This window comes from Phyllopteryx taeniolatus, chromosome 22 (assembly GCF_024500385.1).
Source record: "Phyllopteryx taeniolatus isolate TA_2022b chromosome 22, UOR_Ptae_1.2, whole genome shotgun sequence".
NCBI lineage: Eukaryota > Metazoa > Chordata > Actinopteri > Syngnathiformes > Syngnathidae > Phyllopteryx > Phyllopteryx taeniolatus.
This window is the reverse complement of record NC_084523.1, coordinates 7139679-7153061: the sequence shown is the minus strand read 5'-3', so window position 1 is coordinate 7153061 and position 13383 is coordinate 7139679. Positions and strand designations below refer to the sequence as shown.

The 13383-nt window shown below is 42.7% G+C and overlaps 1 protein-coding gene across 6 annotated transcripts in view; it reads right to left on the bottom strand.

Annotated features, from left to right (window-relative positions):
• chchd3a (coiled-coil-helix-coiled-coil-helix domain containing 3a) overlaps window positions 1-13383 on the bottom strand; it is a 43476-nt gene that overhangs the window by 14982 nt on the left and 15111 nt on the right. For 5 of the 6 annotated variants that reach the window (XM_061762417.1, XM_061762418.1, XM_061762419.1 and 2 more), the window contains exon 6: window positions 4195-4278. The exons of the other annotated variant lie outside the window; for it this stretch is intronic. In XM_061762417.1, coding sequence (XP_061618401.1) covers window positions 4195-4278 — 84 coding nt within the window. The remainder of the gene's footprint in view (window positions 1-4194; window positions 4279-13383) is intronic. 6 annotated transcript variants of the gene reach the window in all.

Sequence of the window (13383 nt, the reverse complement as noted above, 5' to 3'; positions counted from 1 at the left end):
GTAGTAAACAGTGTACAGACGCCGGGTCAAATCCCCCCCCGTCAGTGGGCCCGTCATAAATGAAGCCGTCGGGTGGCCACTCCGTCTGAATTACTTCTTCAAACACGGTCATATAACCCTACTGCAACATTTATACTACTCAAGGAAAGTCTGCTTCCCTTGCCCTGGCTGGCTGTTGTGTACATTTATGACTGAGCAATAGGGACTCGGGAGGTTGTAAAATGCAAGGGATGGCTTGATGGAGTGGATGGATAAAGAGATTTGAGATGTTTTACGCAAAATAATCCAGAATGAGTCTTTTAAACTGCTGAGGTATATAGCGAGGAGAGGGTACAGTATGTAACGGATATACAGCGTACGTACGGATGTACGGACGGATGGATGGATGGATGGATGGATTGTATCCGTACTGGCTCAACCTTCTCGTAAAGGAAGACATTCATCGTCATTTAGAAAAGATCAATAGGAATGAGCTGCACTGCTAAAAAGAAAAAAAAAAAAAGATCAATACCCATGTTGAAGAGCCGATGTGAGATGGGACACAACAATTGTGAAAAATGGTCCGACACACGTGGGATACCTGTACCTGATAATTTAAAAAGATGAGGCCCCTTTTTGTAACATCGTAAATTGCATTTCACATATTTCACACCTGTGTATGTACTTGAGATGTGTGTAAGAGTCAAACTGGGTCATTTTTCCCCCCATTAGGTGAAATGGATGACTGCTTGTTCATTAATTCGTCAAAACTCAATTGATAATTGATTAATGGTTGCATTTCATTGAATAGCCTTAGTAGCTGTAGTTCTGTTCATGAACTGGCCCACAGCCAAGTATTTAAGTTTAAAATAAATATACTATCGGCTGCTGGTTCAGTGCTAAATGTAAATACATTAGAAGCCAAAGTAAGAGTTCTCCAGTTTTGTATTTGGCGGATGAAAACTAAAACTAAGGAAAGTTAGAAAGAGCTAACTTGTAAGCTCATGCTGTATCTGTGCCCTCTTGGCCTTGAACAGAGTGCTTCTCATTTTATACAAAGAAACTGTCAGGAGCGCGGGAAAAGGGATTTAGACGGAAGCTTTTTTTCTTTTTCTCCAGATAAAAAGCTGATTTTTGGAGCACTCCCTTAAGTGGAAAGAAAAAAGTATTATCCGAGGTGCTGAACCATTGGACAGGAAGAGCTCTGGAATACTAAGTTTAAAGTAGCAAAACCTGCTAAATGGCAGAGTTGGCACTAATCAGTGCACTAATCCATCTGGGAAGACAAAAGGCCTCCAGCGACAGTGATTGGCACTTTCAATACACAAATAATGTATGCGCCATCACATACGCACCTAGAGGCGTGCAACTGCCATACCGTGGTGGCTGGAGAGCAACACTAATGCACAAAACTACTTTACCAGCCAAGAGGGACAATACTCATTTTGGATCACAAAGGATAATTAAATAATAATAATACGGTAATTAAAATGATCTGAAGAGAATTTATTAGAAAGTCATGCAAAAACTACAGTATTACATTTTTGCATGAATTTAAAGCAGGTAGCGGTTAATTGGGCATATGATTTGCATGACGATTGCTTGAAGAGTAAGCTTTTTCAAGTGCTTGTCTGTTTCCGTACAAAATCCGACAACGTTATGATTAAAACAGGCTCATTTTAAGGACCTGCCATGGAATTTCGTCACCAGTTAAACAGAACCCCGGGATGTGTTTACCCTGCAAACAAATCAATTGCGATCAACTCGGGATTAAATATTTGGTTTGGATGTAGTGGACGGGGTGTCGTAAAACAAATGAAGTCATTACCGCTAATGCACTGGTGTGATATAGAAAAGATAGAAGCTGCATTTAAAAAAAAATCCTATAGCTTAATTGTGAGGGGAATGGGCCATTTTTAATGAATGGGGACCAAATAACTGCAGGCGCTAATGGCTTCTTCTCGGCACATATCTGCAGCTAAGCAGGAACCACACCATGCACCACAGTGCACTACTGCAAGGGGAAGTGAGGGATACAACGTTTTGTAAGAACGCTTTTCAGATGTGATTCATAAGGAGAATATTACCTGAGAATGATGAAGATAACAAGACTTAACAAAATAATAATTTTCATTTCAGTCATGCACGACCGTTGCTATGATGTGACTCATGCCAATGACGTCGTCCTCCGTGGGGGAGCAAAAATAAATCCAAGTTCATCAATACACCAGGTGGAAAAAGAAAGCTAGAAAATATGAAAAATACCTTGTGGAAAAAGGTAGAATTAGCATGCGGTGTGGAGGGAAAATGCTGATAAGAGAAACAAAGAAAAAAAGAAAAAGAAAACACAGGCCAGTTGATTGTTAAATATGAGATTGTTTTACAGTGGGCAGGTATTGAGTGAAGATGTAATAAATATATAGATATTGTTTTCAGAGGCTATTTGCTCGCTGTGGGCCCAATGAGAGGCAGCAACGGAGGCAGCAGGCTGAGCTGTCTGCGAGCGCGCTGATGGCCTGTCACTGGAAGCCTCTCTGATGAATGACCATGTTGGATTGGAACAGACGTGCAATATATATCAGGCTTATATTCTCGCTCTGTGTTCCTCTGCTCCTTTTCCACGAGAGTGAAATATGTTGGGAGCAGCCTGAGGTAAAAAAAGACAGAGGGCAAAGAATGGTGAGGGGAGATACTGTGAATAAGTTTCAAAATGGCATTTGCTGCATTCTTGCTCGAAAAACAGCCACTTCTAACCAAAACTGTTATTTTGAGAGGCGCAGTGGGCACCTCAGACAAACTTTTATCCAAACGTATGACTGAATTCTAAAAAATGTTTTCCCCCTTCAAGCCTTATTATTCTCCCTTTCTAGCCTCGCGCTGGCGTGTGAAGGTTATCTGTTGACACTTTGATCCGCGCATTATTGATCAAAGACCAAGGTGGCTGATGAAAGGTTGCTTCTCTGTTAGTTGAGACTCATCTTTTCAACCAATTTCAAGCCAATGCTGCTATACGGTGCTTTTTAATCGTGGTTTTTTTGTTGTTGGTTTTTTTTTTCTCAGAACATTAGCCGAATAAAGAGCTTCAGGGTCAATATCACTATTAAGTGCCTTTGGTGTACTCATCAGAATCACTCGTGATGAAAATGTAGCAGAAAATTTCAAAATAAATATTTACACTGTTCAGTAATTCTTCTCATATTATCTGTGTAGTTGGATGTTGTCAATCTTAACTTGTCCCCTCTGTCATAGAGAAATATCAGTTGATATGAAAAACTTTCAGAAATAGATTAGTTAAACAGTACACTGTCAGCTTGCTTACTGAATCATGTTGCTGAGTGAAGTGTGCTCATTAAATGCTAACATGAGCCAAAAATGTCCGCCCTGTCAGCAAGCTCACATATTTTGCTGTTTGCATGTACACTACACTGTCTGCTTGCAGTTCATTTATAAAAAGTATGAGAGCTTCAATCTCTAACAGCATAAAATCTACTTCATACAATGAATATGAAGTTCAATGGAAAAATCTCAACTTTTGGGGCTGAAATGGGGAATGATTCAACTGAAACTTGTTTATGTGTGTATCTGGCTGTGCAATGTTTTTCCACCTTCTTCCAGGAAGGTGACAATTGCTCATATCAACAAGGCACTTTATTGTGGGATTTGAAAGCAGCATGAGCGTGTACTCGACTCGCTGTTGACCCTGCACCCTGACTTGCAGGTACTGCATCTTTTAGCTGCTTGGCAAGGAGCTGCCATTTGCACAATGTGATAGAGAACCTTGTACCCATCTGCACAGGATTTAGTTTGGAGCACGGGGTTAGGGGTGGGGGGGCGGTATAGTGTCATTTTCGGCAGATAGGAGAAAAAATGTAAGGGAAGAATAACATTTCACCCTTCGTCCTTGAGGCAGATGTGAAGAGAGGGGATGGTGAAAAAGAAAAATGAAAGGTGGGTCGTACATTTACAGCTTAAGCGAAAAAAATGGCCACTAAAGCGGTGAAACTATGACATTTGCTTAACCTTTTGTGAGGCCGACTATGTGGAAGGTGCACAAAATGGGTAGCCTCTAGTTGTGTCTATGAAGCTACCTTTGCAACTCAGTAATACCAATGCTGTAGGTCCTTTCAATGTTTGAGTGCCCAGTTGACTCAATGAAGGCCAACCCTGGTTCCGAGTGTCGTCATTTTCATCTTAATGTTGATGTTGCAAACTCACCCTCTCTTCCAGCCGAGCCACCTGCTCTCTGTAGAAAGCATCCTGCTTGTTTAGGTCGGCCTCTTTAGCCTCCAGCTGCTTAGCCTTCAGCGCACACGCACATACGCACACACACACACACAAACACGTTCAGTGAAGTGTTGAAAAAACATACTAGTCAGCTTCAGATAGAAAAAAGGCATGTGTGATTAAGGCGAAAGCATAATGACTTAGTGTCTTTTTGACAGCATACATAAACTAAATTGTGATAAACCTTATCAATTGATAATGCTTGCAAAAAAAAAAAAAAAAAAGTCAAACATGCCAGAAAGGAAAGTAATATGCCCGTTCTACTTTTCGGTTGAATCTTCAAGTCAAAGCCATAAAATAACAAAAGGATAACATCAGTCATCGGTATGAACATGCACTACAGCCGTATACATTTACTGAGCTGAGCTTTACTTTCTTTTGTGACCTTCACTACCAAACGTACGGCTGATAGTAGAGGACCGAGAAAAAAAAGAATAAAACGTGAATGTTTCGCGCTGCAGAGAGGAAAAAAAACTGCCATTTAAGTGAAGGTTACTTGAATCTGAACTGCCATTTTTAACAATAGTTATTACGAAAGCTAAGTGCTAACGGTTTCATATCGGAGTTTGACACAGTGGTGTGTTTGATTCATCGATTGCAAGATGAAGTTCATTAGAACTCTCAGTTCTCTTGCATTTTCGAATGTACTCTTGCAAAAAAAAACAACAACAAAAAAAAACTTGAAATTATGAGTTTCGATTAACATCCAAATCGTCGTAAAAGGAGAATGTGGTATTCTGAGATACAGATTTGTTTTTAACAGAATGAACAAGGTACACTGAAGCATCAAGCAGTGAGCTTCAAGGCCTCAGTTGAAATACGCATGCCATTGATGTGCAACGGCTGACAAAACTCAAGTGGAAAAAGAAATGCTTGGCTCCACCATGGAGGAAAAAAAAACATTCTCATTGGAAATTGTCAAAGACTTACCCGAAGACCAACCTCCTGATTAGAAAGCAAAGAAAATAAGGGCCCAAAGAAGAAAAAGAATATTGAATGAATGCCTTATTTAACCATGAACTTTTATCAACATCTCTTTTGGAGATGTTTCCTATTCACACTTGAGCCTTCAAAACCTCAGACAAAGTCCTTTCTCTCTCAGTCTACACATATTGTACTTTATATAACCTATACCCTTCTTCATGTGTATGCATTAATGTCATATACCTACAGACTCCGGAGGACTGTTCTAGAGGATAACAGCAATGCAAATGAGGCCTTCAAGCCAGCGCTTTTGTTTGAAGGAGACAGAGATAATGACGGAAGTACACCTAATGAAAAAAATGCATTAGCCCATCCAATTTCACTGTGCACTGATAAGCATCTGTGTTCCAATACTCCATTCACCTGCGGGTGGAGCTGCATGCGTTATGACTGATGTCGTCACAGAGAGGCTGAACGGTAGTTCAGTTCGTCTAGCTTAACACATTTGATTGTGTTTTCATTGTAAAGGGCCCCAAAATATCTGAGACTTAAACCACCCTATTATTCAGTACTTCTTGAGAAAACCACTGTGGCTCAATTTTGTGGAGGGTGGAGCTAGACATGCTATTTTCCATTGATTGGTCGACATAACTGTCCAACTTCAATGTTAATACAAACAGGCAAATTACTTTGCTTACTGGTATGGTATGATGTGACTCGAGTCCCTTTCACACCGCTTTCCCGACAAATTGGAGCATCAAAGGGGTAACAGCATTTAGTATACTTTGTCTTTCAGACAGAACTCTGGGACATTGTATTGCAGTCTTCACACAGCTGCTGCGGCTTCATGAATTCAGATAATTAGATGAGTGGCATTCAAGAGTCGACTGCAACTCCACATCGGTACCTTACACACATAAGATGGGAAAAAGAGGCGAGAAAGCCAGGCAGTGTAAAATAGCCCGCCCTTTACACCAAATAAAAACAAACATGGACGTAGTTGCAAGGGGGTTTTGTGAGCAGTCACATGCGTGTTGAAGCTCAATGTTGGGCCTGAAGACGTAGAGCTTTGCAGACAAAAGATGCACTCAGACGGCAGGACACAAACAGAACCTCAGACACTGATCCGAAGCACACACACACACACACACACACACACACACAGATCCACACAGCAGCCGGAGCAGCTGTACCCACAGAGGGCGGGCGGACAGGCGGAGATAAATGTGTGCTGAAGGCGAGACTTAAGGTGCCATTAAAGGAGGAGAGGTTGTGATAGAAAATGAGCACCCTGGGGTTTTTCTTGTGCGCCCGCATTAAATCTGCTGGCGGGCATGTCGGCCAGCCTCCTTGACGACACATTCAGGCCCCGACGCGCACACTATGTCAGGATTACTTCCAAGTGATTGCCTCTTTTCAGCGGACTTTAAAAGATAATCTAATCACGCTAAAGGCCAAACAATAGCACGGACCTCACCACTGCCCATACACCTTTTGTCCCTGTAATGAAGAGGAGGAGAGGAGTGGAGGTTTGAGAGAAGAAATATGAGAGGAGGCAAAAGATGAGACGGGCGGAAGCCATGGAAGTGAATTTGAGGGTTGGGGAAGCGACAGATTGAGGACAATAAAAGGTGATTTATCAGGAATGAAGAAGCCTTGTTTTATGCCACTTTGAGCCTGGACAAAGCAGGTCTCTACCACTGCAAACACAATCTGCATGGTGGGTTGGAGAGGAAGAGAGAGATCGCCTCTGGAAAGACAGAATTTACACATGAGCAGCATTTAAAGAGAAAGAGGGCTGCAGTATTTAACTCAAAGAGGATCACCACCTAGAGAAAACTTAGGTCTCCCTGAACTTGTGGCCATCCTCTCCTGGGTTCCTATTAGCTATAGTGGCACAATGGCTCAGGGTGACAAGGCAATGGAACTGCAACCATGGTGGTCAGATTAAACAGATCATTGAGGCGAGGTGAACGCCTCTGTGAATATCAATTAGCCAGCCGGTGAATAATTAAGGACAATCGTGTTTTTTAATTAGCCGAGTGCCGCAGTTTGAGTCGTGAAGCGAGGAGCCGGAGGATGGCAGAATGATGAACGCATCTGGATTGTGCCATGTCAGACAAGTCTGGTTCCCCAATGGATTTGCTCCCATCCCTATTTAGGGTTCTCTAACACACACACACACACAAAAGGCCAACCGGAAGGAAAACAGTCTTCTCAGGATCACCAATGACAAGAACCATAATTTGTATGTAAATGAAAACAATTCACCACCGACTTCAAGGCAATTCTGCATACAGTCTTCATTTCACGCCTCAGTGATGAAGCCATCTGCACTTTGATATAATGACATGACTTAAAGTCACACTGAGTGGCCACTCGATGAAAATAATCTTACAGGGTGCCAAGATCAATAGGGCACAAATCAAATCTTGTCGCATTAACTAACAACACCTCATCCATAACCTTGGTGTACTTTGCTGCCCCTCCCCACTCCAGTCCGACTCAGCCCTGTCAGAAAACACATTCCAATCAATGCTCCCTCATGACATCCACACGAGTGCTGCAAAACAGCGAGGTCAGGGCTGCTCCCATGTATCACAGAGCTTTGCGACAATGTCATAGCAAAGCCACGGCCTGGGGGTGTCCAGTGTGCTCCAACAAGCAGGAGAGGGGTGTGTGTTAGGGGTGGGGGGGTGGTCAAAGAGCAGCACAATGTGACTGCGCGTTGGTGTTAACTGGCATGGTCGAGGTGTAGGTGGCATGGGAGAAGTGGGAGAAGGATGGAAGGGTGGGAGAGGGATAGGTCAGTGTGTAACTACAATAAGAAAGATAGATTGTGATGGTATATTCATGTTGGGGGCGGTGGGAGTATTTGGTCTTTATATTTAAACCACAGAATTTGATCAAAAGTGTGGATGGCATTATTTCCGCTTTCACCACCAGTGTAAAGCATCAATTCATTGTAATGTACCAATATTTTACATAAATATGGCTTAAGTGTGGCAGAAATCAAGACAGAATAGTTGCCAGAAGCAGTCGCTCTATAGATGCCGCTTTGAAGTTGGTCATTGTCAATTAATGAGGCAATTATCGACTCTCTTGCTTTTAGAAGACCCCCAAAGCCTGGATCAAGTGTTTCCATGTCAGTATTTGCAAACTCCTGAAACAAACAAGGGCTCCAAGGAGTATTGTGGTAGATGAAGCCATCACCTCCTCAGGCTTCAGACAGAATGACTCTCCCTCGGGATCTCTTTGCACAGTGAGTAATGATCCAACGACCCAGAATGGTAACCTGTCCAGGACAAGGACCAAGAGTCCAGGACCAAGAGTCATAGGGCAAAATATGTAGGTGGTGCTCATTGGTGTCTCGATGAATGTGTGGGGACGCATTAAAATGAAGTGTCCTTGCGGAGTTGTGACCTCACTGACTTTGCCCACAGGTCAAGTGAAAGCTTAATGATCCTGAGACAGCTTGCTTACACTTTGTATCTTTTTTTCATTCTCCCGAAAATCTGTGGAGGTCTCAAAAACATGCTCATTTATTTGCGGAAAGCAAGAACAGTAGAGCTTATGGTCATGAATAATCACATCAGAGATAACTGTGGCTGCTTCCTCTAAGGATATTTTCAGGAAAGGAGGGAGAGCATCTGGGGAAATGATCCTCTGGTGAAAATAAATGGGTTGTGAGAGCACAAAGCTTAAAATCCTGGTAGAAACATGAAAAATCAATTTCCTTTCTACTCCCTGACACTTCAAGCCCTCCGGCCTTAGTTGAAGACGGCGACTGTGCCACCGCATTGGTGTCTGCTTTGCTGAGGGACGGCGACAACATCTGCTGGACCTGCGAATTGATTAATTGGCCGATCGGAAGCCTGCAGTGTCAACTAATTGATTGATCGTCTAGAGTTTGGAGCCTTTGCCTTTGTCGTGAGCCCAGGGGAGCGCAACCTCTGGAGGTCCCTGCTCATCTGTCACATCCAACACGCACGAATGAGATACGAAGCGCTGAACCTTTATTACCAAGACATGGGGGGGCATATGTAAGCAGGTGTCAGCCAAGATGCAAGGAGCAGGGTGCAGATCGAAAGCACAACAGGAACAAGGTGGAAAAAGGGGAACAGATAAAGGTAAAGGAGATTATACTGTGGTGCTTTTACGTTGAAAGGGAAAGCTAGAGTAGCATTGCAGACAATAGAGTAGAACTCCCACTAGGTTTATAAAAAAAAAAAAAAAATACATAAAAAAATCATAATTTGGATCAGTACCAAATTGTACACAATCATATATTAGACATATACCTCTTCAGGAACAAAAGTAGAGCCATGCCAAATTTTAAATTGGCTAATTCCTGCTTCATACTGCACAGTTTTGTGGAAATTAGTTGGGTATGTTTTGCGTAACCATGCTCACCAACAAAAAGGCAAGAAGGCAAGAATCGAATAACTTTGTTTTCAGGACAAATTACGTTTTCTCTGATATGTGTAAATCCAAATACAGATTATCAGGATACAGGTACGACAAAGTGGCGGAGGTACGGAGAAAGGTTGTTGTCTGCGTTGAGTCAGAGACGGAAAATTCCACCACAGGACATTGGTAGAGGACGCAGTGATTGACCTGAAAGTGGAGGGAGGGCCACTTGGCGTCGGACAACAAAGGCCCACCCTAGGGGGAACAGAGCGAATGCTGGAGGGAAGAGGACAACCTGTGTCAGGTAGGAGGAGAGGGAAGACAGGGGGTGAGGAAATGCACGGCGGAGAACGGACAGCGTCAGAATGTGTTGCTGGATGAATGTGCATTGCCTGCCTTGCACATGTACACCAGCAGCATGGGAATCGTCACCCAGCTCCATATGTTTGTCGCCTTGTGTGATCATGATGCAGTGGACATTCTTGCAATCTTTTCATGCATATTCATCGTACGCTGCAGCAGGTGGTCCTTGAGGTCTGTTGAAGCTGGGTTGGGCGCTCACAGTCCACCCCAGCATCTGTCTATCAAATCCATGTCAACGGTTTTGGGGTCACCTCTAACCTGCCTGCCATTCTATTCACCCTGTTACTTCCCAGAAGAACTGCTTGTGAAGTCAGTGGCATACTTACATTAATCTCCTTTGACATTTGTTAAAAGTTTTAGATTGGTTTGTTTAGTAATTGTAGGTTGTTTTAAAAACGCTCCAAATCAATCTTTATTTTGTCTGCTTTTTCCAGGCTTATTTCCCATCTTCCCTTGCCACTTCCTGCACATATATCACCCAGAATTTTCAGCTCTTCACAGGCTCCTCGACACCACTTTGTCTCTGTTCTCTCCATGTCAAAGTTTTCCACACCGTTCAATCAAAATCTGTGCCACAACCGCCATTAGTTGCACCAAAGCATTCAGTTCCCACTAATTGATACAGCTCTCCTGTCAGAACCGAGAGGGGGAAGGCAGTGAGCTATTCATAAATGAAAGAGCCTGGAGGTTCCAACGAAAGTGCGAAGCACAAATGTGCACACAAAGTTCAACTCTTCATTCTTTCAGGTGTTCATGATGGAAATAGCAGACGTAATCATGAGGTGAAGTTGTTACTATTTTCAGCTTCTATGTCAAATTAACTGATGCCCACTCACAGTGCCAATTAGCTGATACGGTGAGGGCCTGGTGCTGGTAGAGTAACAGCAAAGAGCTTGCCAATTAGGGCTTCACCTCCCGTCTAACCCAAATACAGGCACGGTCTGTGGGCAGGACACCCTGACCAGGGTGAACGTCAGCCCGGCCAACAGTTGAGTGGACTGCTTCCAAGATAGAGCGTGGGAGAGAAAAAGGAGGGTTAAAAAAAATTGACATACAAAAGATAACACACAAGAAGCTTTTTTTCCACCCTTAATGTTCCCATCATCTGTTATATGGAGAGAGAAAAAAAAAGATTCTAAAGGATTTTTTTTAATACCACCAAGGGGCACCAATTCAAAACCCAGCAAGTCTCCTTTAATACAGAGGAAATGAAATTGTCAGCACGTTATCAGCCCAGTCCAGTCCTCTGTATCTGAATCACGACAGCAAGAAACATGGAGATGCAACGAGAGGGTGTAAAGAAAGTGCATACAGCATGCTGGAGGGCACAATTTCTGTCCGGTGGGGCAGAATTTTGCATACCTAGCAAATGTAAAATAGAACACTTGATCTGGGGTAAAAAAAAAAAAAAAGTTTTAATTGGTCTTTTTGGCAATTTGACGTGAATCGGCGGGGTGGGGGGCAAAAATAAAAATAAAAATTCAAAATTAAAAAAATTTAAATCTGAGAATTCACATTAACAACTAGTGTGTAGTGAATGTACATTAATAATGTATTAAAGCGTTGCCAATTGATTTACAGTTCTTAAACTGTGATATAAGGCCTACCTTATTGGAATCCAATGTCAAAAGTATTTCTATTTTACAACCCCAATTCCAATGAAGTTGGGACGTTGTGTTAAACATAAATAAAAACAGAATACAATGATTTGAAAATCATGTTCAACCTATATTTAATTGAATACACAAACTGATGAACTTTATTGTTTTTAGCAAATAATCATTAACTTAGAATTTTATGGCTGCAATATGTTCCAAAAAAGCTGTGACATGGTCATGTTCACCACTGTGTTACTTCACCTTTTCTCTTAACATTCAATAAACGTTTGGGAACTGAGGACACTAATTGTTGAAGGTTTGAAGGTGGAATTCTTTCCCATTCTTGCTTGATGTACAGCTCCAGCTGTTCAACAGTCCGGGGTCTCTGTTGTCGTATTTTACGCTTCATAATGCGCCACACATTTTCAATGGGCGACCGGTCTGGACTGCAGGCAGGCCAGTCTAGTACCCGCACTCTTTTACTACAAAGCCACGCTGTTGTAACATGTGCAGAATATGGTTTGGCATTGGCTTGCTGAAATAAGCAGGGGCGTCCATGAAAAAGGCGTTGCTTGGATGGCAGCATATGTTTCTCCGAAACCAGTATGTACCTTTCAGCATTAATGGTGCCTTCCCAGATGTGTTAGTTACCCATGCCATTGGCACAAACACAGCCCCATACCATCACAGATGCTGGCTTTTGAACTTTGCGTCCATAACAGTCTGGATGGTCGGACCACAGAACACTTTCCCACTTTGCATCATTCCATCTTAGATGAGCTCGGGCCCAGAGAAGCCAGCGGCGTTTCTGGGTGTTGTTGATAAATGGCTTTTCCTTTGCATAGTAGAGTTTCAAGTTGCACTTACGGATGTAGCGCCGAACTGTATTTAGTGACATTGGTTTTTGGAAGTGTTCCTGAGCCCATGTGGTGATATCCTTTACACATTGATGTCGGTTTTTGATGCAGTGCCGCCTGAGGGATCGAAGGTCACGGGCATCCAATGTTGGTTTTCAGCCTTGCCGCTTACACGCAGTTATTTCTCCAGATTCTCTGAACCTTTTGATGATATTATGGACCGTAGATGATGAAATCCCTCAATTCCTTGCAATTGTACGTTGAGGAACATTGTCCTTAAACTGTTCCGACTATTTTCTCATGCACTTGTTCACAAAGAGGTGAACCTCGCCCCATCTTTGCTTGGGAATGACTGAGCAATTCAGGGAAGCTCCTTTTGAAGAAGAAGAAGAAGAAGAATCATCTTTTATTGTCATGAACATGCATGCATGCACACGAAATTTGTTCTCTGCATTTAACCCATCACAGTGAACACATACACATGTTAGTGGAACACACTGGAGCAGGGGGCAGCTGAAGCGCCCGGGGAGCATTTCGGGGTATCAGTCTCTTGCTCAAGGACACCACAGCCGTGAGTCCGGGGGATGTTGGCGGATGGTCCAGTCGGGGTTTTGACCCTAGGTCCCCCACGGTGGCAGGCGATGATCTTAACCATTGGGCCACGGCTGCCCCAATTTTATACCCAATCATGGCACCCACCTGTACCCAATTAGCCTGTTCACCTGTGGGATGTTCCAAACAGGTGTTTGATGAGCATTCCTCAACTTTCTCAGTCTTTTTTGGAACATGTTGCAGCCATAAAATTATAAGTTAATGAACATTTGCTAAAAACAATAAAGTTTCTCAGTTTGAACATTAAAGAGCTTGTCTTTGTAGTGTATTCAATTAACTATAGGTTGAACATGATTTGCAAATCATTGTATTGAGTTTTTATTTATGCTTAACACAACGTCCCAACTTCATTGGAA